At 40.6% G+C, this 24062-nt stretch overlaps 2 protein-coding genes across 3 annotated transcripts in view; both read left to right on the plus strand.

Moving 5' to 3' along the window:
- Positions 1 to 2846: 2846 nt before the first annotated feature.
- On the plus strand, positions 2847 to 12872 carry LOC137347229 (stathmin-like). 2 transcript variants are annotated; one of them, XM_068011483.1, is made up of 6 exons: positions 2910 to 2928; positions 3476 to 3543; positions 8724 to 8804; positions 9513 to 9685; positions 11465 to 11656; positions 12323 to 12872. In XM_068011483.1, the coding sequence occupies exons 3-6, from the start codon at positions 8792 to 8794 to the stop codon at positions 12377 to 12379; spliced, it is 435 nt and encodes a 144-aa protein (XP_067867584.1). In that variant the 5' UTR covers positions 2910 to 2928; positions 3476 to 3543; positions 8724 to 8791; the 3' UTR covers positions 12380 to 12872. The 2 variants fall into 2 exon arrangements, with proteins under 2 accessions (XP_067867583.1, XP_067867584.1); XM_068011482.1 differs by lacking the exon at positions 3476 to 3543 and having other exon boundaries at positions 2847 to 2928.
- A 3870-nt stretch (positions 12873 to 16742) lies between these two features.
- The window catches only part of LOC137346990 (stathmin-like), a 32615-nt gene continuing 25295 nt past the window's right edge, over positions 16743 to 24062 (plus strand). The window contains exon 1 of the mRNA XM_068010971.1: positions 16743 to 16781. The gene's annotated coding sequence lies outside the window, so the exon portion shown is untranslated. The remainder of the gene's footprint in view (positions 16782 to 24062) is intronic.

Below are 24062 nucleotides of genomic sequence, written 5' to 3' on the forward strand. Positions count from 1 at the left end.
TGCCTACAAGACCCCCCTGATGTCACCCCAGCAGAACAAACCCTGCATGAAAAACCAGGAGGGGTTTCTGAGCCCAACGACCGTGAAACAGCTTGCGCACACGATGGGTATGCAGGAACATCCTGAAGGACTGGGACTAGCAAGGACAAATGGTATGGGAAGCAACAACTAACTTTTAAAAAATGGGTATAAGGATTGCTTCAATTAATGTACGTAGCATTAAATCCACTAAGCGATGTGTTTCAACCTTGGATTACCTCGCCAAGGTCAAAGCCGACCTACTGTTTCTGCAGGAGTGTGGAATACCACACCTCAGCACCTACAGGCAGTGGTCGCGATGGTGGTCCCACGGGCCATCGATCTGGTCAGGAGGAAATGATTGCCGTTCCTCCGGCCTGGGTATTCTGCTGCGGGGAGGTAACCACCATCTCCGAAGTTAAGGAGGTGGTGGGCGGTCGCCTCCTCGTAGCAGATGTAATGTGCAACAACGCTCCGCTCCGGTTGATCAACGTGTACGTCCCGGTTCAATGCAGCGAGCGGCTGACAGTCTTCCAGCAGCTCCCACTGCTGCTGGCGACGTCCAGGCTGGTCATCCGAGGTGGTGACTTCAACTGCATCATCGATGCAGCTGGACGATCCGGCAGAGACGACAGCAAACTGGACGCTACATCCAGATTCCTAATAGAAACAGTAAAAGATGCCAAACTGCACGACGTCTTCAGCAAACCTGCAGACGGAGCGCAGCGTAGATACACATGGTCAAGATCGGACGGGTCTGCCCGTTCCAGGATTGACTTCCTGTTTGTGTCCCGTGCTGTCACAGTCGGATCCACCAACGTCAAGCCGGTGTTCTTCTCCGACCACTGCCTCTTACTGGCCGACTGTCACTTATAGAACGACTAGCGGGTTGGCAGGGCAACATGGAAACTCAATGCTACACTGCTAACCCCACAGAACGTTGAGGAACTCAAAAGGGATTACAAAGGTTGGAGGACTGTGAAACCCCTCTGAGTCTCCTGTTCACTGGCGTGAAGCAATCAAGGAGAACATCAAGAGGTTCTTTATCCTCAAAGGTGTTCAGAGGGCGAGAGAGAGACAGAGGGAAATGTCCCGACTCCAGAAAAGTATGCAAAATCTGCTCCGGCTGCAGTCGATGGGGGTCGAGATCAAGGAGGACCTCCAAGAGGTGAAGTGCCAGCAGGCCTCGCTTTTTGCCACAGAGGCCTCCAAGATCATCTTCCGGTCCAGAGTCCGCTCCATTGAGCAGGATGAGACGTGCTCGCGTTACTTCTTCCAAAAGGTACACAGAGAGAGCTCTGTTATCAGCAGCCTGAAGGAAGAGGATGGCTCGGTAACGTCTTCGCAGTCTGACATACTAAGGATCAGCAAATCCTTTTATGCTGGGCTGTATGACGCGAAGCCCACAGACAGCAGAGCCTCCCAGTCCTTCCAGGGACGCACACCGAGATAAACATCACTTGCTGCTGGAGCACTATCAATTCGGTGAAAGACGCCCTTTGGTCTGCCCGGAACTTGCTGGTCTTCCAGCGCAAAGAGTTGTCCACGACTGAATGTTGCAGACTGGCACATTCCAAAATCCAGGACTATGTGCTGAGGGATGCACTAAAGCTTGGGGCAGCCGCAGCAAAGGCTCACTGGGGAAAGACCACTGTGTAAGGTCCACCCACCAAGCTGAACGGAGGGGCTGGATCCATGGGAAACCCCTCGAACTGTATCGGGACAATTTTCATTTGGTGTGAAATGTAAAAATGTATATGGAATGACAAATGAAATGAAAGGGTTGTGAGGCAACTCATGATTGTATTGAAGGAAACTGACCTCCTTTGCACTGTTCGTAATTTTTGACTTGGTGCTGTTTAGAACTGTTTTGTCATTTTTTTTTTACAGATTTTTATGAATAAAGTATATTTTGGAAATTTAAAAAAAAATGGCTAAGATCTTTTAACTTAGCTGTAGCTGTTTTTTTCCGGATCTCCAGCATTTGCAGTTTATTTATTTGTGATGCATTTTTTGAAAACGATAGTGGTATGATGATATAAGAACAAGAAATGCTGGAAATACTCAGCAGGTCTGGCAACAGGAGTATTTCCAGCTTTTCTTGTTTTTATTTCAGATTTCCAACATCTGCAGTATTTTGCTTTTATTTTAGTGGTATGATGATATAATGCAACACAATTTACAGCATTGCATAGTGTTCCCACTCCCTTCTTTGGGGTAGATATACAGGAGTCATCTGCTCTTCCATATCTCTCACCGAGGTAGCCATTGTTCATGCATGAACCTAGATTATGAGTAAATGCAAAATACTGCGGATGCTGGAAATCTGAAATAAAAACAAGAAATGCTGGAACCACTCAGCAGGTCTGGCAGCATCTGTGGAAAGAGAAGCAGAGTTAACGTTTCGGGTCAGTGACCATTCTTCGGTGGGCATCGCTGGCAAAATGCTCAACAAATGGTTAGTTTTGGCAACCTCTTCTACTCGCTGCGACTGCAATTTTATCTCGGCCTCAGCCCAGATCCGAACGGATCAACACACCAACTACGCATGCGCGTGAAGTAACCACAATGAAAATATTATTGCAATTGTATCGGAGCCGTGGCCAATAGGAACACAGCACAGAAGCCTGAAGACAGTCTCAGCCAACCGGAACCGAGGGTCTCCAGTTATAAGCCAATCACTCTACCGAGCTAGCTTCCTTCATTCAGATTGGTCGGGGGTTGTTGAAAAGGACCAATAAAATCGACGCACTGTACCTCGCGACTGGGAGATTGTTACCAATGGAAGAGCACTGCTGATGTCACGTGGTATGTTTTTGGCGGTTTTTATTCGAGAGAGGGGGGGTAGCCATTGATAACGGGTTTGTGCAGAGCGCGGGAGACAAAGGGAACAAGAGCGAAAGAGCGAGGGTAAGGGGATAAGCATGGTAGCTATATGCATGTACTGAGTAGATAGGATTAAATCACTCCAGCTGTAGGAGAATTAAAGTTTATTTTAAAATTGCATTTTATTTTTAAATATTATAGTTTCGCGCCAATGCAACATCAATCTGGGAGCGAGCGGGCTAATTGGGGTCTGCTGCGTACAAGGGAATATAATATTTAAGATTATTTACTGTAAGATTAATATGAGTAAGAAAGCTAGTACTTATTTTTAACTGAAATGGCAATTAATGCATGCATCCATCCGAAAGGACTGCTTTTCTTTCTTGGGAATCTTAATTTTCCGGAGCTGCTTATTGCACTAGACACAAAGAAGGGAGGGGGTGAGGGCGCTGCCTGTTCTGAGCAAGATGCCGGATCGTAGTACAATAAAAACGATTTGAATAAATGTTCTGATTTGTTATGAACTGTAGGAGACGGGGCTTTAAAAAGTTATATTTCAAACCAGAAATTCATGTAGGAGTTTTTTTTAATCCACTGGGGGTTAAACTGGGTTTTTGTTTTTTTATAACAGGTTATTGTCTGGGTGTAACCATCAAAGGATTAACACGGGAAGGACACTTTCCAACTAGACGTAGAGGGGTACAATATGAACATTTTTAGATGTCAATTAGAACATTCCATCAAATTTGTAATTTTTGAAAGCTATATTGCAACATCCTTTGCACCTGTTTGAACTGTTGCGCGCAGATTTAGCATTTTTTTTTTGCCGTTTTTTTTTGGCACTCGTGTGCTTGCATTTTCCTTGTGATCTTCAGTCCCAATGTGCTTTTGTCCTTCTAGAAATACAGTGACTCTTTGTTCTGATTTAACGTTTCTGGATTGCTTTTCCTGTCTTGGCACAAAGAGGGCTTCTATGAAACGCTCCAAACAAAAATGCCAAGAAGAGGCCTTTTATAGAATTTATATAAAAACAGAATTTTCCAGGATTTTCTTTTAAAAATCAGGAATCCCTTCGTCCAGGGACGACTCACTTTGTATACCTGTAATTTTAATTTGGGGAGAAATGGACCAGCAGTGCAATGCCGCTTTAGTATATTGTTTTTGGGTGGAATTAAATCAACATAGTCGTATTTGTTTGTAAGTTCTTGGATCATTGCTTAAACCCTTTTAAAAAAAAAGCTGTTTTCCAATTCGGTTAGTTGGAACAGGTTCTTACTAGGTTTGTTTTTTTGAGGTTGGGTGTTGCCCGTTGCTGGCCTTGAAGTATTAGGGTGGTCTAGTTGCGCCAAAAGCAATCTCCCTAACAAGAATTGTACATTGTTGATATCTTTCCAAACTAAAGGACAGTTGACTTTGGATAATGGGGTAAAGAGGGGTGGCTGTAATGTGGTATTACTGCAACAGAACACCTAGTCTGTATCTTGGTCCTGCCATATTCAGTTGGATAGATGTTTTCACATCTGCCAGACTATATACTGCCACCATTTTCTTTGCCTCAGGTGGCGCTCGAGTCTTGTTGCTGTCTTACAATCTTTGTCTCGGTAGGTTTTACTGAGTTTCTGGGATACCCTGTTTTCATGGGCAGTAGCGACCATTTGTTTTTATGGGTTAAACCTCTTTTGCTCCAGAAGAGTTTATGCGCCAGATTGTGTTTATGCATCCACAACTCAGAAATGGGGGGCGTCAGAGGAGACAAAAACGTCATTCCATTTGAGATTGGAAACTATATGGCAGCAGCAACAAATTGAAGTCTTTCGGGATGCACGTTGGGTTTTTTGCAAACTGGAGGATTCGTTTCAACACTTTTAGCACTTTATCTGGAAGGTGAATTGTCGGGTTATTCGGATGCAGTTAGAAGCAGCTGCACCTTGCCCAAATATCGAAACTGGATAATTCACATTTCACATCCTACCGGATGATAGATGCGTGGTCGGTCGGTTTAAAATAAATGGCCAAGTGGCGCCTTCCCTCGCTGTCAGCCAGGAGTCACTTTGGAACGCGGCGTGAGGCGGGAGTTCAGTCCTTGGAATGATGAGACACGAGGACATTCGACCCCTCTTGTCTGTGCCGGCGCTTTGAAAGAGCTATTCAATTGATCACAATTTCTTGCTTTTCTCCGTTGCCATACATTTTTTCCTTTTCAGTTATTATCGAATCTGTTTCTACCACCCTTTCAGATCATAACTACTTTATTAAAAATACTCCCTCATCCTGTTTTTTCTGCCACTGCCTTATCTGACTCTATTGCCACTGTCTCTTTTTAAAGCCTTCATGCTTTTGAGCACCTATCAAAACTCCCCTTAACTTTCCAAGTTCGAAGGAGAACAACCCCAGCTTGTCTCCTCTCTGCTTAGAGGAGGGGGAAAAGGAAGACCTTGCACGTTGGCAATGAAGGTCACTCCAGGTGGTGTCAACTTCATATACATGTCAGCCCAACCTATCCTCCACAAATTCATGACCCCCCACTTGCAAGAAGCCCATCTAGCATCCTTTTTATACAATTAAAAAATTTTCTCACCGTAAGAATCCATTCCAGGTTGGTTGGCCTCTTTAGCTCCAGTCCTAACCACTCTTACTTATGACAGACTCCTTTTTGCACTCCCACCAACACTTTTTTTTTCCTATTCAAAGCTAAAGCCACACAGTTTCATAATACAACAGTACAATTTCTGCAGTTATGAGCCTGATGCAGTCTAGTTACTGGGTCTGACCTTTGTATTCAATTTGTTAATCAGCTGTCCTGTATGTTTGTTTATGAATTAATGCTTATACACAATGCAAATGAACAGGGTTCCATCTCCTGGCTATTGTATGTAGTGACTACCCTGAACCAACTGATAGGGTTCAATGGTCCATCTAGCTTTAGTCAAAATGACACTTGCTGCATACACATGCATAGTCCAAAATTTTCATCCTCTGTGGGGCACTTGGATATATACAATCTTGAGGGTCACTTATTTTGCTTAAATCGACATTCCCCCTAACTTTCATTCATCTTGAGCTGTAGATGGGTGTGGTTTGCTAATTTAGGATTTTCCACCAGTGGGCTCAATGTAGTCCCAATTTCAAACATTAAAGCATGCAAATATTCTAGCAAATAGAATTGCCTGTACTCTAGGTGAAATTTCAGATTACACAAGCTGTACTTCAGTTACCCTTTCTTTAAAGAGTAGCTCTTTCTTGGACATATTCAGGAGGTGGCTACTAGAATCTGAATTATCAAATAATATAATTTTGAATGGTAATAGTGTGATGTATTCATGCACCATCAATTCCTGTTCAGAACAATAAGTACAATGCAATTTACAGTAGTGACACTGCCATCAGTCAATGCACTTAGGTTCTACTTAAATGATTTTGTTTTAAAGGAACTTGTGTAATCATGCATGTCTTGCAGCCATTTACTATTGAATTTAACTGCAGTCAGTACAGCAATCAGAAAAATTATGAAAAGTACCAGATTGGATTTTTATATTTCAGTAGTAGTGGTAAATAGTGCAGTGCAGCCTTTTGTAATCAATGCCATCATGGTGCCAATCATTCTGTCTGCAATCTCACTCTTAAGTGATTAAACACTGCCAGATGCTACAGTTGCTGAAACATTAAATAGCCAAGGGAGTTGGATTTTTCAATTTTTTTTTTGAGCTGAAAAACAAAACAGCTTTCAAGTAACATCTAATCTTTCTGTTGACTGTCTTGTTTGGCTTCCTCTGGGCTGCATCTGTTTTTTGTAAATCCTCTTGCCTACTGACTGGCTGATTCTCAGTAACAATGGTGTGTTCTTCCATATAATTGCATCCTCTGATTTTAAGAAGCTTAATTTTGGCAAAAAAAGCACAACTTGTCTGTTTAACACTCATTTGCTCAGTGGCATAACCATGGCTGGAAATAACATTTCTAAGTTTTTTTTTTAAAAGTTTATTGATCATGGCATCAATTATAATTACTCTTTTTTGATGCTTTTGGATAAAAAATTAACTACACATTTAACTTTTCCTGCCTTCACCTTTATTGAGCAATACATGCTGTTTTGATACTCTAACTAAACATCTTGGAATCAATTTTTTTCCAGCCCTCACCACCCACAGTTGTTGCTTCTGACTCGGTTGTTCCCTAACACATTGGTTTACTTGAACTGCACTAATGAAACTTGCCTAGCCTGAAAGGGAAAAACTTTATTGCCATGAGACATTTCAAGTAATGCATTTATTTAAGTTAGAATAAAGGACTATGCATTTGTTGGTTTTATATAATGCAATAACATGCAGCACCTAGTACCAAATTAGACAGTACATTATTTAACCTGCCTCTGGACTGCTTGGGCAGGGGAATGAACACTAATCATTCAGTATTACACAGGACCTCTGTCCTCAAGTAGATTTGCATTTTTTAAAAAAACTTGAGGCTTTCTTTAAATATTCCCTTCTATGCAAATTCAAATGTACCTTAAATTTTTCCCCCTTAGTGTTTTTAATTAAGTTTCCTAGTGTGGATTTTTAAATCTTTTAGGTCCTTGGTCCAGGCCAAATTAATTCTTATCAGTCTTTAAAATAGTAAAATTCATGTTACATTACTCCTTGGTTTCTCTTGAACAGAAAATGTTAGAAGTACTTTGCAGGTTATCTTCCTCTCTGCTAGTTGAGGTATGCATGCACTGCTTCCTTGCTAGATCTCCTGGCTTGTAGGTGTTCTTGAATGATAAAGACCTCACTGACTCCAGATTTGAGGTGCTCCCTCCTTTCTATGGTGTAGTAAAATCTTACTGGTTTCTGATAGAAACCATGTGACCACCTGCCCCAATATTCCTCCTCAGTGGCCTAAATAGAGATAAAACTTGTAGAAAGACAAGATCTGAGATTGGAACTCCTGAAATGAAATGACTTGACTTCACTCTTTAATTTGTATTTATATGCTCCCCATCTGGTGGAACTTCCCCATACCATTAAATGTGTGAAGTGCAAGGAGGACAGAGGCTCCAATTTCCAAAGCTAGGTGATCCTTGGATGTTGGGCAGAAGAAAATCCACCGCAATATTGTCCTTTTGGCTTTGCAATGAATAGAACACAAGGCGTGTTTGTTTAGGAAAGTATGGACCCTAATAGTCCTGCCAAATGTTGGCCTGTTTGCTGAAGCAGACTGTAGTTGTGAACAAACTAGCAAAAACCACCCTAGGGCTGCCTTTAATTTGCATTTTGATTGATTTGTTTTTCATCTCTTGACTAGTTCGTAGGATCAGCATCAGGTATAATAGTGACTTGTGTTATCACCTTAATACAAGATGACTTGTTATCTGACCTAGCTACAGGCAGTCCTAAACTTCTAATATTTGTAGTTGAATATGTTAAATGTGGTAATAGACTTCCAAAAGCAGACTGTCATTTAAGGCTTCTCATTGTGTCTGCTGTGGTGATACATTCATAGACTCAAACTGTGAGCCTAATTGCTCCCTCCTGCAAACTTCAGACTTAACACAAGTTTTCATCACCTATTTCCTGATTTACCAATAAAGAAACTACAGGTGCTAGAAACTTGAAATACACAACAAGTCCATTCAGCATGTCTTTTTAATGTACGTGTTCTGTACTCAGGATCCACATGTAAACTGTGATTTCGCTAGATACTGACCTAGCTGCATAAATGTAGCATTTATTTTCCTTCTGATTTGCATGCTTTTGTGGTACTCTAGCATTCATTATGCCCTGCTCTGAGGACCCTAATCCTTCACCCTTAAGATCTCTCAACGTTTTGTTCTTGCAATATAAATGGTATTCTGAAATATCAATGTCTGTAATCTTTTTGCCCTAATGTCTTGACCACAGAATCTGCTGTACACATTGGACAGTGTTCAAGACTTGAAAGTTACCTGTTCATCTTGCATTCCTGCATTATGGCATCAGCTGGTAAGCAGAGATATAGAATGAGCTGTGAACTTGTAGCCTTCCTTAAAAGGAAGAAATGTTTTCGAAGGCTAGCCTTTTAAAGACTAATTTACTCCATGGAAATTGATAGTAAGATTTTGTAAATGAGTAATTAGACTGTCTGTACACTTAGTTGACCTTTTCCATTATTTAAAAACTATTCCAGGAATGGAAATTTTTTTAGTTTGAGGTTGAGGTGTCTTAACTGGAAGTATAAATTAGACCTTATTCCACCAGTTGCCGTATATATGACTAGATAACCTGTCAGATGGTGAGGTTAATCTTGCTGAATCCAACATTTCACATACTACTGTTCCCACAACTACAAAACAATGCTTAACTCATTGTAGCACAATGTTGCTTTGTCAACCACAATAAACAATGTCTTGAGACATACTGGATCCAGTGGTCAGTGGGCAGACTCAGCATTTAACTGGTTTTATGCATTATTCAGTTTGGAACATTCTTATTGCCAGCTGATGAATGGGAATCTACCTGGTTGTATCATCAACATTTTATATGCCTATCTTGAGATGTAATTTTCTTGTCACCTGTAACAAGTGGATTGTCATGAGATTGCTTTTCTTGACTGCAGTCATTCTTTGGAACTCAACTTTGATGTATAATTTCAATTTATTCTAATAAGTGTTGAACATTACAATACTGAATGAATGACTGACTTGATCTCAGATATCAAGGTGAAAGAATTGGACAAGCGGTCTTCTGGCCAGGCTTTTGAATTGATCCTGAGTCCACCTGCAGCTGAGGCCATTCCGGAGTTTCCCCTCTCTCCTCCTAAGAAAAAGGACCTTTCATTGGAAGAAATCCAGCGCAAACATGAAGCTGCAGAGATCAGGCGAAAGGTACATGACACTGAACAAAGCTGCTTCTGTGTTTGAGCTAAAACTGCATGATTACATGCTGGGTCTAGCAAAACCATTTCTGGTGTCCTGAGCTTGCAATTGCTGCTGCACTAGATTCAAATATCACCTTTTGATCTGCCACACTGAACTTGCCCACTAAATTGTCTAGTGAGTCTCCAGAAAGGCAGTCATTTTCTAAACTTGTAGTTTTAAATACCTCCTTTTAAGCTTGTGGTATTACATTCCAAGTTTTTTTTTTTTTGCAGTGAAATAGCTTCAGCTATTTAAATATATTTACAAGTGAGCTTCCATCTGTAATAACTGTTAATTCGGCACCCACCTTTGCTAAATGCCAGGCATAGAATTTCAAAAACATGATGCTGAAAATGCAACTGGCCAGTCAGCATCTAAAACTATGAAATGATATCTCTGGTAAGAGATTATTTTTAAATCTAGAAAGGGAAGGTAAGCAAGCCCTTTTTTTATTACACTGAGCAAAATGAAGGTGATAAGAATAACAGCAGATTAAGGTTACTGTTGCAGTAACTAAGGGTCTCAACAATTTACTGATTAGATTAGAGATACAGCACTGAAACAGGCCCTTCGGCCCACCGAGTCTGTGCCGAACATCAACCACCCATTTATACTAATCCTACACTAATCCCATATTCCTAGCAAACATCCCCACCTGTCCCTATATTTCCCTACCACCTACCTATACTAGTGACAATTTATAATGGCCAAATTACCTATCAACCTGCAAGTCTTTTGGCTTGTGGGAGGAAACCGGAGCACCCGGAGAAAACCCACACAGACACAGGGAGAACTTGCAAACTCCTCACAGACAGTACCCGGAATCGAACCCGGGTCCCTAGAGCTGTGAGGCTGCGGTGCTAACCACTGCGCCACTGTGCCGCCCATAATCTGGGAATAGATTGTGTTCCAAACAAACTGGACAATGCAAAAAGTAATCTATGTACAAAGGACATCTTTAGGCTTTGAAATGAGGTTGGAAGTGTTTTTATAATAGATTTCATTCTATTAGAGCTGTTCCTACACTTATTTTAAATCTCTTTATTGTTTCACTTGACATTGTTTTATTAACCAGCCCTCTGTCTTCTAAATTCAAAACTTTCCAACTGCATTTTTTATTCATACTAGTGTTTTCATATGAAGGCTTTTATCTGGATTTCCCTGCCTCCTTTCATCAACTCTATAAAGCAGCTGTTGCATCTGTTTCCAGTACTGACCAGATAGTAGCTTAACTGGATCTCTGGACAATTGGTTTTAAAAGATGTGTGTTTGGGTGTTTTCCCATGTAATTGTATACAATTACACATGCCTGTGTTGAAGATTGCTAGATTTTGCAGATGTAGCATACAAGGCTACAGGCCAAGTGCTGGAAGATGGGATTAGATTTGTATGGGTGTTTGGTCAGCACAGGCACATTGGGCAGAAGGGCCTGTTTTCTGTGCTGTAAAACTGACTCTGGTAATCTTTGTATTGGCCAGATTTATTTTCCCTGCCTTGGCACTCAGATTTCATGTGCTGTATGTACTGGGGCTACTGGAACTATAGAAAAATATTCAGTGGGTTCTCTGCAGAGACTACGTTAAGATGGTTTTATAGAACAATGGGAGCAGTTTGAATATGGGATTATAGTATTCATGTGCAATCATTTACATTGTATTGTTAAAAATGCATCAAGTTAAATCTTTTGGGCACCTAAGTTTGACTAGCAGTGCAGTCTTGTGATTGAATATTGTTTTTGTTGTTTAGTCACATGAAGCAGAAGTGCTAAAGCAGCTGGCTGAAAAGCGAGAGCATGAAAAGGAAGTGCTTCAGAAAGCTATTGAAGAAAACAACAACTTCAGAAAAATGGCGGAAGAGAAACTGACCACCAAGATGGAAGCTAACAAAGAGAACCGTGAAGCCCAGCTAGCAGCCAAACTGGAGCGCCTACGAGAGAAGGTAATTATTATCTAAGCTAAAAGATGTCCTGTGGCAATAGTTGCTACTTCCCTCATGGATTGAAATTTAACATTACTTTGGATGGCACTGTCTGCCAAGGGTTTACCATTGTGTTTTCTCCCATCCCCTTTCTATAACCAATTTACTTGCCTGCCTTTTATGATGCTGGTGGTCCACTAGGCCATGCTTGAGTGAAAAATCAAGATATTCCCCACTGAGCATCAGACACTATCCTGTCCTTGCACTATTAGCTCCAGCATCAGTTTGATACCAGTTGGAAATGAGAACCCTGTCTTTCCCCCTTAATTTGGAGTGATGGTGACTATACTATAGCAAGTCCCATAATCTGCAAAATTGATTAAAGTTGGCATAGACCAAGGATTGAACTAGGACATGTTTACTAGCAAACATAATATGGCTGACTACCTTTTGTGTTTTTGTTTTTAAAATACCTGTGAAATTTGCAAATAAGTCACCATATTCATAAACAACTGACCACATTGAGAACTAGCAGGGATACTGGGAGAATACATATTGTTTGTCTGGCTCAAGTGTGAGTGCTGCCAACGGAAATGAAAATTTCTGGAAGAATTGTAAGGACTTGGATAGTCTATTGATCCTTTTGGGGGTTGTTTTGTAATTTCAAAAAATTGTTTTCTTTTTTAGGAAAAGCGGATGGAAGAAGTGAGGAAGAGTAAAGAGATCAAAGAAAGTGAAGACTAACTCCTTGTCCTCCCTTTTTTTTCTTTTGTTTGGAATTTGAGGATTTTCAAACATCCAAAGATGTGTTTTTTTTTAAATGGCCAGTGTGTTAATGGAACTCTTATTTGTAATAATGCTATTAAGTGTGCAACTGAGAGCCAAAAGCTGACCAGAAGGGAAGCTTGTATTTTGTATGCTTTCCACCTTTTGTAAGCATTCTTCTGGGTTCCTCTCCACCCCCAACCACCCTGATGTAGATATATGGAGCTCCTGCATTTTTTTTTTCTACTAGTAGTGAAGCGAATGGGATTGCTGGTTCAAGTTAGGTCCTTTTGTGAAATGTGTAATTTCCAGCATGCTTTACTGATGTGTTACATGTCTAGTCTACAAGTGTGTAACTGTAAATCTGTCTGACCTGTAACATCTACCTTTATTTCAATAAAACTACACAATTGCTGTTTTTTTTGTTTTCCCTCAAGGGAGGAGCAGAATAAACTGTCTTGAGATAAAGCCACTACAATTCTCATTGTTCCTTCCTGTAATTTAATACAATGCTTCATTCATGCTAGCTCCAGCCATGCCTTACTGCTGAACACTCCTGGATTGTGACAACTAATCAGTGAAGATGTAATGAGATCTTCAGTCTGGAGCCCAAAACAGCCCCACTGCATTCCATGAGCATATGCCAGTCTGAGCATGAATAGATGCAGTAACAAAGTAGGGCTGTGCTACAGATGTCGAGTTTCTATCTGCTTCATATTAATCTTGAGCGCTGGGCATGTTATCAATGTGATGCTGCAGTTTGGGTAGCACAGTTGTCTTTTTTTTTATATATTTAAAAGCATTATCCATGAGGATTCAGAGGGTGGCTGCTCGGCTAGTAGATTCCTGTACCTCCCTTTCCACCAAATCTGTACTCTATCACAGACTACACCCTAGAATACCTTGCTTAAATTCCACAGGCTGCATGCATGTACCTGAGCAGGTGTTCTAAGGGTAGGAGTGAATGATACTAGATGGTGCCTGGTATATTTGGCTCACTGGGAAGTGATGCACAACTAGAGAACATGGACATAGATTATATGCTAACAACCCCTGAGGTACAGTTTGCAGCAGTCATTTATGGTATTGTGCTTGTGATTTTTTTTTTGCGTGCCACTGAGTGAGTCGACCAAGAAGGAAATTGAGCTTGACCTGCAATTCCTTTTGTTATAGGCATAAGAAAGTAAAATTATATCCATCTGTAATGATGCATACCTAGTGTGCATCATTAGAGATACAGGTATTGCTCTATAGCTGGAAACTTCTTTTAAGCAAATCCATTTAAGATCAATGAGGCAAGGTTATAAAGTGAATACTGAAGATGCAGGAAATGCTCAGTAGGCCAGCCAAGCAGTAGGTTTACTGTTTCAGGTTGGCTTGATGTCATTCTTGCCTCTTGCAGCAGGTTGTGGTTTCAAGCCTCACTCCAAAGATTTGAGCATAGACTCTCGGCTGACATTTTAATGCAGCAGGGAAGGAGTGCTGCACTGTCAGTTATCAACTTTTGGATGCGATATTAAACTGAAGCTTGATCTGCAATCTCAGCTGGGCATATTTTCATAGGTTATTTGTGGGGCATTATTTTACCCTAGTGGCTGTTTATTAATTCATTGGCTGCTAAGTGCTTTTGGCTATTCTGAGGTTATGCAATATGATTTATACAGGAAAGTATAGAAAACATTGTTGATTCTACCACTCCATATAGATTTCATGCATCATTCTATAATGCCTCCTTCCCATAACTTTAAAAAAAATTCTGTTCCTGATTGCTATTAATGTAACTAATAAGTTTTACATATGATAGACATCTGGTGTCATACTTAGTTGCTGTAACTATCATCCTTTCCAGACAACGCCTTTATAGCTATATTATGCATGGCAGGAACCATGATGAAATAATCAAATGGAAAACTATGACTTTAAAAAGTCAACTGTTAAACAAGACCCCAAAACCATGGGCATTTGTACCACAGTGGAAATGGAGTGGTTATGTGCCCTATTCTACGCCAGAAATAACAAACTCGTCTGCAAAGATGGAACTCATTAACCCCTTCTAACATTGAAAGTGGCATAATTGCATATTAATGATGCCTACTGCTATGAATGAACTAACAGAATTCTGGAGACAGACTGACTTTCAGCCTAAACCAAAATGAATGGGTGTGAAGTAGCACTTACTGAAGTGGCCCCATTCGAACATCAATCAATAGCCATGGTTATATCCTGGCCCAATGTGTGATCACACCAGGGGAGAGGGCCAGGTGTTTCCTAACAAACTCTGTGACATTTTTACCTTTTAAAAAAGGTAGCCCTCTGGAGATAGGGCGCGATCAAACCAATACTTCACAAAGGCTGTGCAAGATTTCCAACCAAACAAGAAGAACCCTGCTGAACAATACCCGAATAACCACTACAGCAGAGACATCACAAAATGACTTTAAGACTCTCCTTTTGTGACGGCAATAAAATCCACACCACCTGCTTTGTACTGAGTTGAAAGCATAAGAATTCTACAACACCTCAACAAGTTCAAGACTAGCCATCCAGGCCTGCACCTTTAAAAGAAACTCCTCCTGAGAAGATTCAACAGGTTTACTGTAAACCACAAACATTTACCTCACTTTGGACTTTAAACTACCTACCTTTTCCTCTCTTCGTGTGTGAGTAGAGTTTGCGACCATTTCGGGAAATGTAAAAATATATTTTCTCGTAGGTTAAAAAAAATTATTTGTTTGACCCTAAAAAACACTAATGGACCAACTCACCATTTTTAACGAAACACGATTGCAGTCAGTTGGGAGATGAACAGGGCGAATCGCCCATGTCCCTTACCACATGTCTGCAACAACACCCTCGGGCTCACTAAGCAATGCCATAGGTGATCTACAGATAGATTTTTAAAAAGTTTTGGGCTTGTTAAATGTCATTTTATTTCAGTGTTAATGTATATTCAAAAACAAAGGATGCCATTTCATATGCATTTGCTCTAACGTAAGAGCTGTCAATTTATAAACATCTGTGAACCTGCAAATGCTTCTCGCCGTAGGAACTGCTAGATGGAGAAAGGTGCAATGAGTTTGTCTTATAGTGTTGCACTAATCGCATGATACAATAATTAAGTAGCAATCAACCTCATATCAATTACAACAGACCCAGACATGACACAATGAAAATCTCCAGTGGTGGAGTGCTTTGGGAATGATTGATCCAAAATCATGTGTTCCTCCCAAGCACACTCACCACATATGTCTCAAATTGCTTATGCTGTATTCCCAAAAATTCTTTTGCGAAAGAAAACATCCTAATTTTTATGAATCAATACTAACCATTCTACCATCTCCCTACAGAACCTGCTCCATAGATTAACATGCTGACTAATTTTGTTTTGCAGATTACTTTTGAAGTTACTCCCCTACAAGCAGGGGCTGTGTCCACTGCTATTGCTGTTATCGACCAAGTGAAATAGATAATTGTGGTCAGCATCATCTTGTCCCTTTGAATCCAAAAAACAATTATTAATTGTGACGCATCACTGTCAACAGCTATTTCTGCGTTAATTCTTGACATGCTAATAACTTAACACCCTCCTCCCAACCTAACTCTAAACTTTGCAGTGCCTATGGCGATGCAGGGGCAACAGTGATGTCAATAATTATTGTAGCAGCATCGATGTTGCAGGTTCACCGGGTTGTGAATTGTCAATCTTACAAAGCAATTGACCTCTTGCTGTCCCTTCGATGTGCCTATTTACAGTATGGCCTTAAAATGCGGGGGGTGGAGGTGAAATGAGGATATGCCAGTTAAATATACGTGCACCTCTGCAGAACAGCAATATGCATCGTCTAGTACATGGTATAAACCTCACCATTATCAAACAATATTATCACCCTACTTACCTTGCGCAACGCCCCGGGTGATCGAGTAGTTAAGACGATGAGAAACAACTTTAACACCACTTGTTACCTATAAAAGTCAATGTAGTTCCCTGCTTTTATGTCAAACTTGCGGCCGGGGAAGAATGTGCTTTTTATACACCTCATTCATGTTTTGTAAAATAAAAATAGTCAAACGCCCTCAAAAGCACGTGACCCTCAACCATTGCCAACCAATGGGAATAACTCAAAAGTGCCAAGTGTGGTAATTCAATTTTAAATAATTTTATTTTCAAACAATTACAGTATCGAATAAACATGTTATTTATATTAAATACAACTTTGACTTAACTTCAAAAATATTGAAATTTAAAAAAAAATAACGGCCTGGCTGCGGGCGACCGTTGACAGTTAGCCGTTGGTCACGAGATAGATTTGACTGTAAAGGGGCGGGGCCGGGTGGTGTGGCGCGCGTTCTCTAGGAGCGAGGTAGTAGCTGTTGGGCCGAGGTAAAGGAAGCGCATGTGTTGGGGTGGTTTTGATAGTCGTTACCTTAAAGACAGAGGCAAGGCTTATTTATGCTTGGTGTTTGGAGGATGAGTTCATTTTTATTAATCGTGCCCTCTCCATTCGGCTGGGAACCACCTTGTGTTTTACAGGGCCAACAAAACTGGAGTCAATAAACATAGGTGTGACTGTTTGATGGTCTGCCCCCTCCTCTGCAGTCTGACCTCGGTTGGATTCATTTCAATGGCCTGGCCTCGTACAGGATTACCATTCTTGGTCACTGTTGAATTAAACCCCTCTTGGAGAAGGAGTTGGTTGGAATTGGGGGCAGCTGTGATGCTTCCTACAGTTGAATAGATTGGCAACTCTTTCTGGGGTCACCTGATGGTTACTTGGGTGAGGGAAAATGGTACTACCTGTAATGGGGAATATTGGAAAATAAGTTATCTTGATTAGTCCAAAACTGTTCCTAATGGCTTAATATACTTGTTCAACTTGTGATATTTTATTTTAAAGATAATGCCAGTGCTGTCTTGGGGGGAGTTGGGGGAAACAAGTAACCTGTTTCTTTTTGAAAGTTGATCTCTTCATTGGAATAATTTGACTGTTGGTCATAATTCCACCTTGGTAAGTGTGGATCAAACTTGGGTGAGCTTGTGTTGAAGCAACTTCCCATTGAGAAGAACCTTGCTAAAGATAGTTGTATTGTTGAAATTTATCAGTTGGATAGTTTGAAAGGATTAACTACTATGAACCTGAATTTAATATTTACTGGTACAGCATCAATGTTCAATAAAAAAGGTGCATTATGGGAATAGTTTGTAACTTTGCCACTTGTTCCACACCTTTTCGTTTTGAAAAATGCCTTTCTAAAGCGGAAATTTCTTTTCTCCCCGAAGCAATCCTTCCACTAGATTTTTTGTTGTTATTTGAAAATGCTTCTTGCACCCACATTTTCCAGGTGCTATAATGTGATGTTTGTGTTAATTGATCATTATTGAATATTGTCAGAGACCTTTAATTGTTTTTTCCCAGTGATGAAGAACATGCCTTTTCAAAAATTGCATTCCTCTTGCATCTGGCCCTGTTTCCTTGTCTCTTCTACTGGAATGACATAATGATCTATACTTATAAATTAGGGGATGTTTGAGAAATGAGACTAGACTTGAGTTGGGTGGATATGTCTATCTACTTTGAAAAAAAAATGCCCACTTAGCCCAGCATCCACTTCTTGTGGGTCCAGTTTTTTTAAAAAACAACTTGGGTGTCCACAAACATTTGATTATGTACTTTCTCTAAGTTACCACTTCAGGCAAGAGTATTCTCTCCTGAAGATGAAAAGAGAGATTAAAAGCAAAAGAAAAACTGCACATACTGTAACAGGATTGATGAGTTTAGTGCAGTTGATGTGTATGTTGCAGTTCAATGCAAGGATCACTGCTGTTTTTGATATATTTTGATTTGGACTTGGGGGTAGAGGCCACAATTTTGCAATTTGTAGATGACACGAAATTTGCAAATTTCATAAGTGAGGAAGATAGTAATGGATCTCGAGGACATAGGCTGGTGGAATGGATGGGCGCATGGCAGATGGAATTTAATGCAGAAAAGTATGAGGTGGTATGTTTTTGTAGGATAAATGATAGGACAATACATACTATTTTGGTACAATTTTAAAGGGGATGCAAAAGAGATGTAGGGGTGCTCGTGCTCAAATCTTTGAAAGTGTCAGGACAAGTTTTTTTTTTTAAAAGCAGTTAATAAAACATATGGAATCCTGGGCTTTATAAATAGCATCAAGTACAAATGCCGGAAAGGTATGCTGTACTTATATAAAACACTAGTTTGGACCCAGCTGGGGTATTGCGTCCAATCCTGGGCACCATACTTTACAGAAGATACTTGGAGATGAGTGATTAGTTATGTGGATAGACTGGAGAAGCTGGGGTAGCTCTCCTTTAGAGTGGAGAAGGCTAAGAGGAGATTTAGTAGAGGTGTTTTAAAGTCACTAGGGTTTAGATAGAATAAATAGGGAAGCTGTTTGTAATGGCTGATCACCAGAGGATACAGATTTAAGGTAATTGACAAAAGAACCAGAGGGAACATGAGGAAATAAGATTTTTACACAAATAGTTAGGATTTGGAAAGCACTGCCTGATGGGGTGATGGGAAAAAAAGATTCAGTAGTGGCCTTCAAAGGGGAATTGGATGAATATTTTAACAAAAAAACATTGCAGGGCTGTGGGGAAGTGGGACTAACCGGATTGCTGTTCAAAAGAACACGTGTAGATTCGATGAGCTCCATTTGTTCTTATTCTATGTGAACAAAAATCAGAAAATGCTGGAAATGTGCTGCAGATTAGATAACACCTGTCGTGGGGTGGATGGGGGTAGGAAGATGAGTTTAATATTCTAGCTCGGGCAGCATTTGTAGAGTCAGAAAAAGATATTGACATCTCAGTGCTGCTGTTTGTTTCCAACATTTCCTGTTTTGTTGAGAAGGGGAAGTTTCAAGCAAAGATCTTTTTGTCTCTATTTTCTGTTTTTATCCCTATAGTATCACAAGTGCCTTGAGACATTTCAACATGATAAAGCAATGAGTGAGCATTTCAGTAAGAAGTGTCGCGAAGTAGTTTCGCACTTCTTTTGTCTTTTTCCAGTTGAAAATTTGCCATCAATTGTGACTAAATTGATAGTGTGCCTTAGCCAGTTGTGCAGCTGTCTACTTTTGAAGCTTTGTATAACCTGTCAGTTGTTTGCTGTTCTACACTTATAGGGACGGCTGCCTCGTTCATATGCAAGACTTGCCTTGGTATCTTGTGAGTTCGTCAGAAATAATTATTGGTTTCTACAGATTATTCATTCACTCTCTTCCTCCCCCTCAAAGAAGTATGATTGTTTTGAAATATATGATGCTAATTTATATATAGCCAGTACTGACACATTTGTTAGTGGAGAAGGTAGTTTTGGAAAGTAGCTTGAAAAAAAAGTCATGGCAGCATTGTGCATCTTGACTAGTTGATTATTGAAAGTAATAAAGTTCACCTGGGTTGTGCGGTCTGCTTCACAAACAGTTATTTCACTACTAAATGTGACCTCCTTAAAGCTTTAAAATAGTCAATTTAAAACATAAAAGTTGAATGGGTTATTAACCACGACTGTGGGGTGGGGGGCATGGGGGAAACTAAGTTTACATGCAAAAGATTTCTGTCAGTGATCTTGGTGACCACTAAGACCTAGAGAGGAACATCCAAGATTCATTGTGGTGGGAGCAGGGGAAGAGGAGAAAAACATGAGTCCCAGATCATAAGATTACTGTAGTTGATATGATTCAAAAATGATGATTTTAACTATTTATTTATATTCACAAACACAAAGAATTGTACTAAACATAATTACACAGAACGCTATCTTTCTAATTTTATCAATTTTCATTTTCTCTGTATCTCAGATGTTAGAAAAGAGAATTGTTTTAAAACTGAAACTTGCCATACTTTAAAAACATTTGTGGGGGTATTGTCCTATGACTTGCTAAATTCTTAGCTATTGAATTGTAGCCAGAGAAATCAGCTGCAATGGCTTCACTTCCTACTCCTGCACTGCGACCTCTGGAGTTCCCTGAGGATTGAAGAACATAAGAAATAGAAGCAGGAGTAGGCCTTGTCTTTTAATATACTCAACAACTGAGCATCCACAGCCCTCTGGGGTGGAGCATTCCAAAGGCTGACAACCCCTGAGTGAAGAAATTTCTCCTCCTCTCCGTCCTCAATGGCTCACCCCTGATGCTAGACTCCCCAGCCAGAGGAAGCATCCTCCCATCATTGACCTTATCAAGCCCCTTGAGAATTTTGTGCTTCAATGAGATTGCCTCTCATTATTCTCAATTCTAGGGAACGTAGGCCCAGTCTACTCATCTCTCTTCATAGGACAATCTCCTCATTCCAGTGATCAGTTTGGTGAACCTTTTGTTGCATTCCCTCTAAGACAAGTATAACTTTCCTTAGGTATGGAGACCAAAACTGTACACATTACTCCTGGTGTCATGAGTTTGGATGATCAGCCATGATCGTATTGAATGGCAGTGCAGGCTCGAAGGGCCAAGTGGACTACTCCTGCTCCTATTTTTCTGCTTCTGTACAATTGCAGTAAGACTTCTTCACTCTTGTACTCCAATCCCTTTTGAATTAAAGACACCTTTTGCTTTCTGAATTGCTTGCTGTACCTGCATCTTAACTTTCTGTGATTTCATATGCAATGTCAAGTAGGCCCCACTGAATACCAACATTTCCCAGTCTCTCTCCATTTTAATAAACAAAGTTCTGCTTTTCTTTATTTTCTACCAAAGTAAATAACTTCACATTTTCCTTCCCCTCCCACCCCCCCCACCCATTATATCTGTCATGTTCTTCTCCACTCACTACACCTGTCTATATCCCTTTGCAGCCCCTTGGTCCCCTTCTTATTTTGTGTCTACATGCTACTCTTTTTGGCAATATCATTCAAAAATGCATGAGATTCCACATGTCTGCTGATGACACTGATCTCATCACTACCTATCTTGAACTGTCCACTGCCTTTGATTTGTCTCACTACTTGTCTGACATCCAATACACTATCTGAATTCATGCAGCATTTGCCATAAGGTAGGTGATTTGAAAGCGCAAATAGAGGTAAATGGGTGTGATTTAATTGCCATTACGGAGATGTGGTTACAGGGTGACACGGACTGGGAACTGAATATTCAGGGATATTTGTCATTTAGCAGGGATAAACGGAGGTGGGGTATAGAGTCAGAGTTATACAGCACAGAAACAGGCCCATCGTGTCTGTGCCGGCCATCAAGCACCTATCCTAATCCCATTTTCCAGCACTTGGCCCGTAGCCTTGTATGCTATGGTGTTTCAAGTGCTCATCTAAATACTACTTGAATGTTGTGAGGGTTCATGCCTTTACCACCCTTTCAGGCATGTGTTCCAAATTCCAACCACCCTCTGGGTGAACATTTTTTTCCTAAAATCCTCTCTAAACCTCCTGCCCCTCACCTTAAATCTATGGCCCCTGGTTATTGACACCTCTGCTAAGGGAAAAAATTTATTCCTATCTATGCCCCTCATAATTTTGTATACCTCAATCATGTCCCCCTTCAGCCTTCTGTACTCTAATGAAAACAACCCTAGCCTTTCCAGTCTCTCTTCATAGCTGAAATGCTCCAGCCCAGGCAACATCCCAGTGAATCTCCTCTGCACCCTCTCCAGTGCAATCACATCCTTCCTATAGTGTGGCGACCAGAACTGTACACAGTAGTGCAGCTGTGGGCTAACTAGCGTTTTATACAGCTCCATTTTAACCCTTCTGCTTCTCTATTCTGTGCCTCGGCTAATAAAGGCAAGTATCCCATATGCCTTCCTAACTGCCTTTTATTTACCTGTGCTGCTGCCTTCAGTGATCTATGGAGAAGTACACTAAGGTCCCTCTGACCCTCTGTACTTCCTAGGGTCCTACCATCCATTGTGTATTCCCTTGCCTTGTTGGTCCTTCCACAATGTATCACCTCACACTTCTAAGGATTAAATTCCATTTGCCACTGCTCTGCCCATTTTACCAGCCCGTCCTGTAATCTAAGGCTTTCCGCCTCACTATTTACGACATCACCAATTTTCGTGTCATCTGCGAACTTACTGATCATACCTCCTATATTCATGTCTAAATCATGAATGTACACTACAACCAGCAAGGGTCTCTTGCCCTTAATATACTTATAAAACGCCTTGGGATTTTCCTTTATCTTGCCCGCCAGTGTTTTGTCATGTCCCCTCTTTGCTGTCCTAATTACCTTTTTTAAGTACCCTTGCCCCTACAATTTCTATATTCTTCTAGGGCCTCTGCTGTTTTCAGCCCCCTGAATCTGCCTCTTTTTTTTTTAATCAATCCTTTATATCCCTTGAAATCCATGGTTCCTTGGAGTTGTTGGTCCTACCCTTCACCTTTATGGAACATGCTGGCTCTGAACTCTCACTATTTCCTTTTTGAATGGCTCCCACTGGCCTGATGTAGACTTTCCTACAAGTAGCTGCTCCCAGTCCGCTTTGGCCAGATCCTGTTTTATATTGAAATCTGCCTTCCCCCAATTCAGTACCTTTATTTCCAGTCCATCTTTGTCCTTTTCCATAACTACCTTAAATTTTAGAGTTCTGGTCACTCTCCCCGAAATGCTCCCCCACTGACACTTCTACCACTTGTCCGGCTTCATTCTCTAGGATTAGGCCCAGTACCACCCCTTCTCTTGTAGGGCTTTCTATGTGCTGTCTCAAAGCTCTCCTGGATGCACTTTAAGAATTCTGCCCCCGTTAAGCCTTTTTCACTAAGACTATCCCAGTTAATATTGGGGAAGTTGAAATCCCCTACTATTATTAAGTAGTGCTCTTCATAAGGGCCGAGATCAGTGCATTAGTGAGAGGATTTTCGATCAAAGGAACAAGATGTAGAATCAGTTTGGCTGGAGCTAAGAAACAGCAAGGAGTGGCAAACATTGGTGGGAGTTGTTATAGGCCACCAAACTGTAGTGGTTATGTTGAGTATGGTATAAATCAGGAAATTAGAGCTGCATGTAGCATAGGCAATACAGTAATAATGGGCAACTTCAATTTATATATAGATTGGGTAAACCTAATAGCACTAATGCTGTGGAAGATGAATTCCTGGAGTGTGTACGAGATAGATTTCTGGAGCAGCATGTTGAAGAACCAACTAGGAATTGGGCTATTTTATATTTAGTATTATGCAATGCGAAAGGGCTAATTAATAACCTTGCTGTAAAGGAGCCATTAGGAAATGGGGACCACAATATGACAGAATTTACATTAAGTTTTGAAAGAGATGTAGTTCGATCTGAAGCTAGGGTCTCAAATCTGAACAAAGGAAACTATGAAGGTATGAGGGGCAAGTTGGCTATGGTGGATTGGGAAAATACATTGAAAGATTTGACGGTAGACAGGCAATGGCATATATTTAAAGAGGTATTACACTGTTTACAACAAATATACATTCCTCTAAGACACACAAACCCAACAAGAAACTGGCTAACAAAAGAAGTTAAGGATTGCATCTGGTCAAAGGAAGTGGCTTGTAAGGTCACCAGAAAAAGTGGTAAGCCTGAGGATTGGGAGCAATTTAGAGTTCAACAAAGGAGGACCAAGAAAATGATTAAGAAAGAGAAAGGATTATGAATGTAAGCTAGCTGGGAACATACAGGTGGACTATAAAAGCTTCTTTAGGTATGTGAA

This window comes from Heterodontus francisci, chromosome 31 (genome assembly GCF_036365525.1).
Source record: "Heterodontus francisci isolate sHetFra1 chromosome 31, sHetFra1.hap1, whole genome shotgun sequence".
NCBI lineage: Eukaryota > Metazoa > Chordata > Chondrichthyes > Heterodontiformes > Heterodontidae > Heterodontus > Heterodontus francisci.

What these genes read in the sequence shown, in the direction of transcription:
- LOC137347229 (XM_068011482.1), top strand. An exon ending in CTGCAGAGATCAGGCGAAAG is followed by an intron (nt 9,686 to 11,464) that starts GTACATGACACT and finishes TTTGTTGTTTAG; the next exon opens with TCACATGAAGCAGAAGTGCT. An exon ending in TGGAGCGCCTACGAGAGAAG is followed by an intron (nt 11,657 to 12,322) that starts GTAATTATTATC and finishes TTTCTTTTTTAG; the next exon opens with GAAAAGCGGATGGAAGAAGT.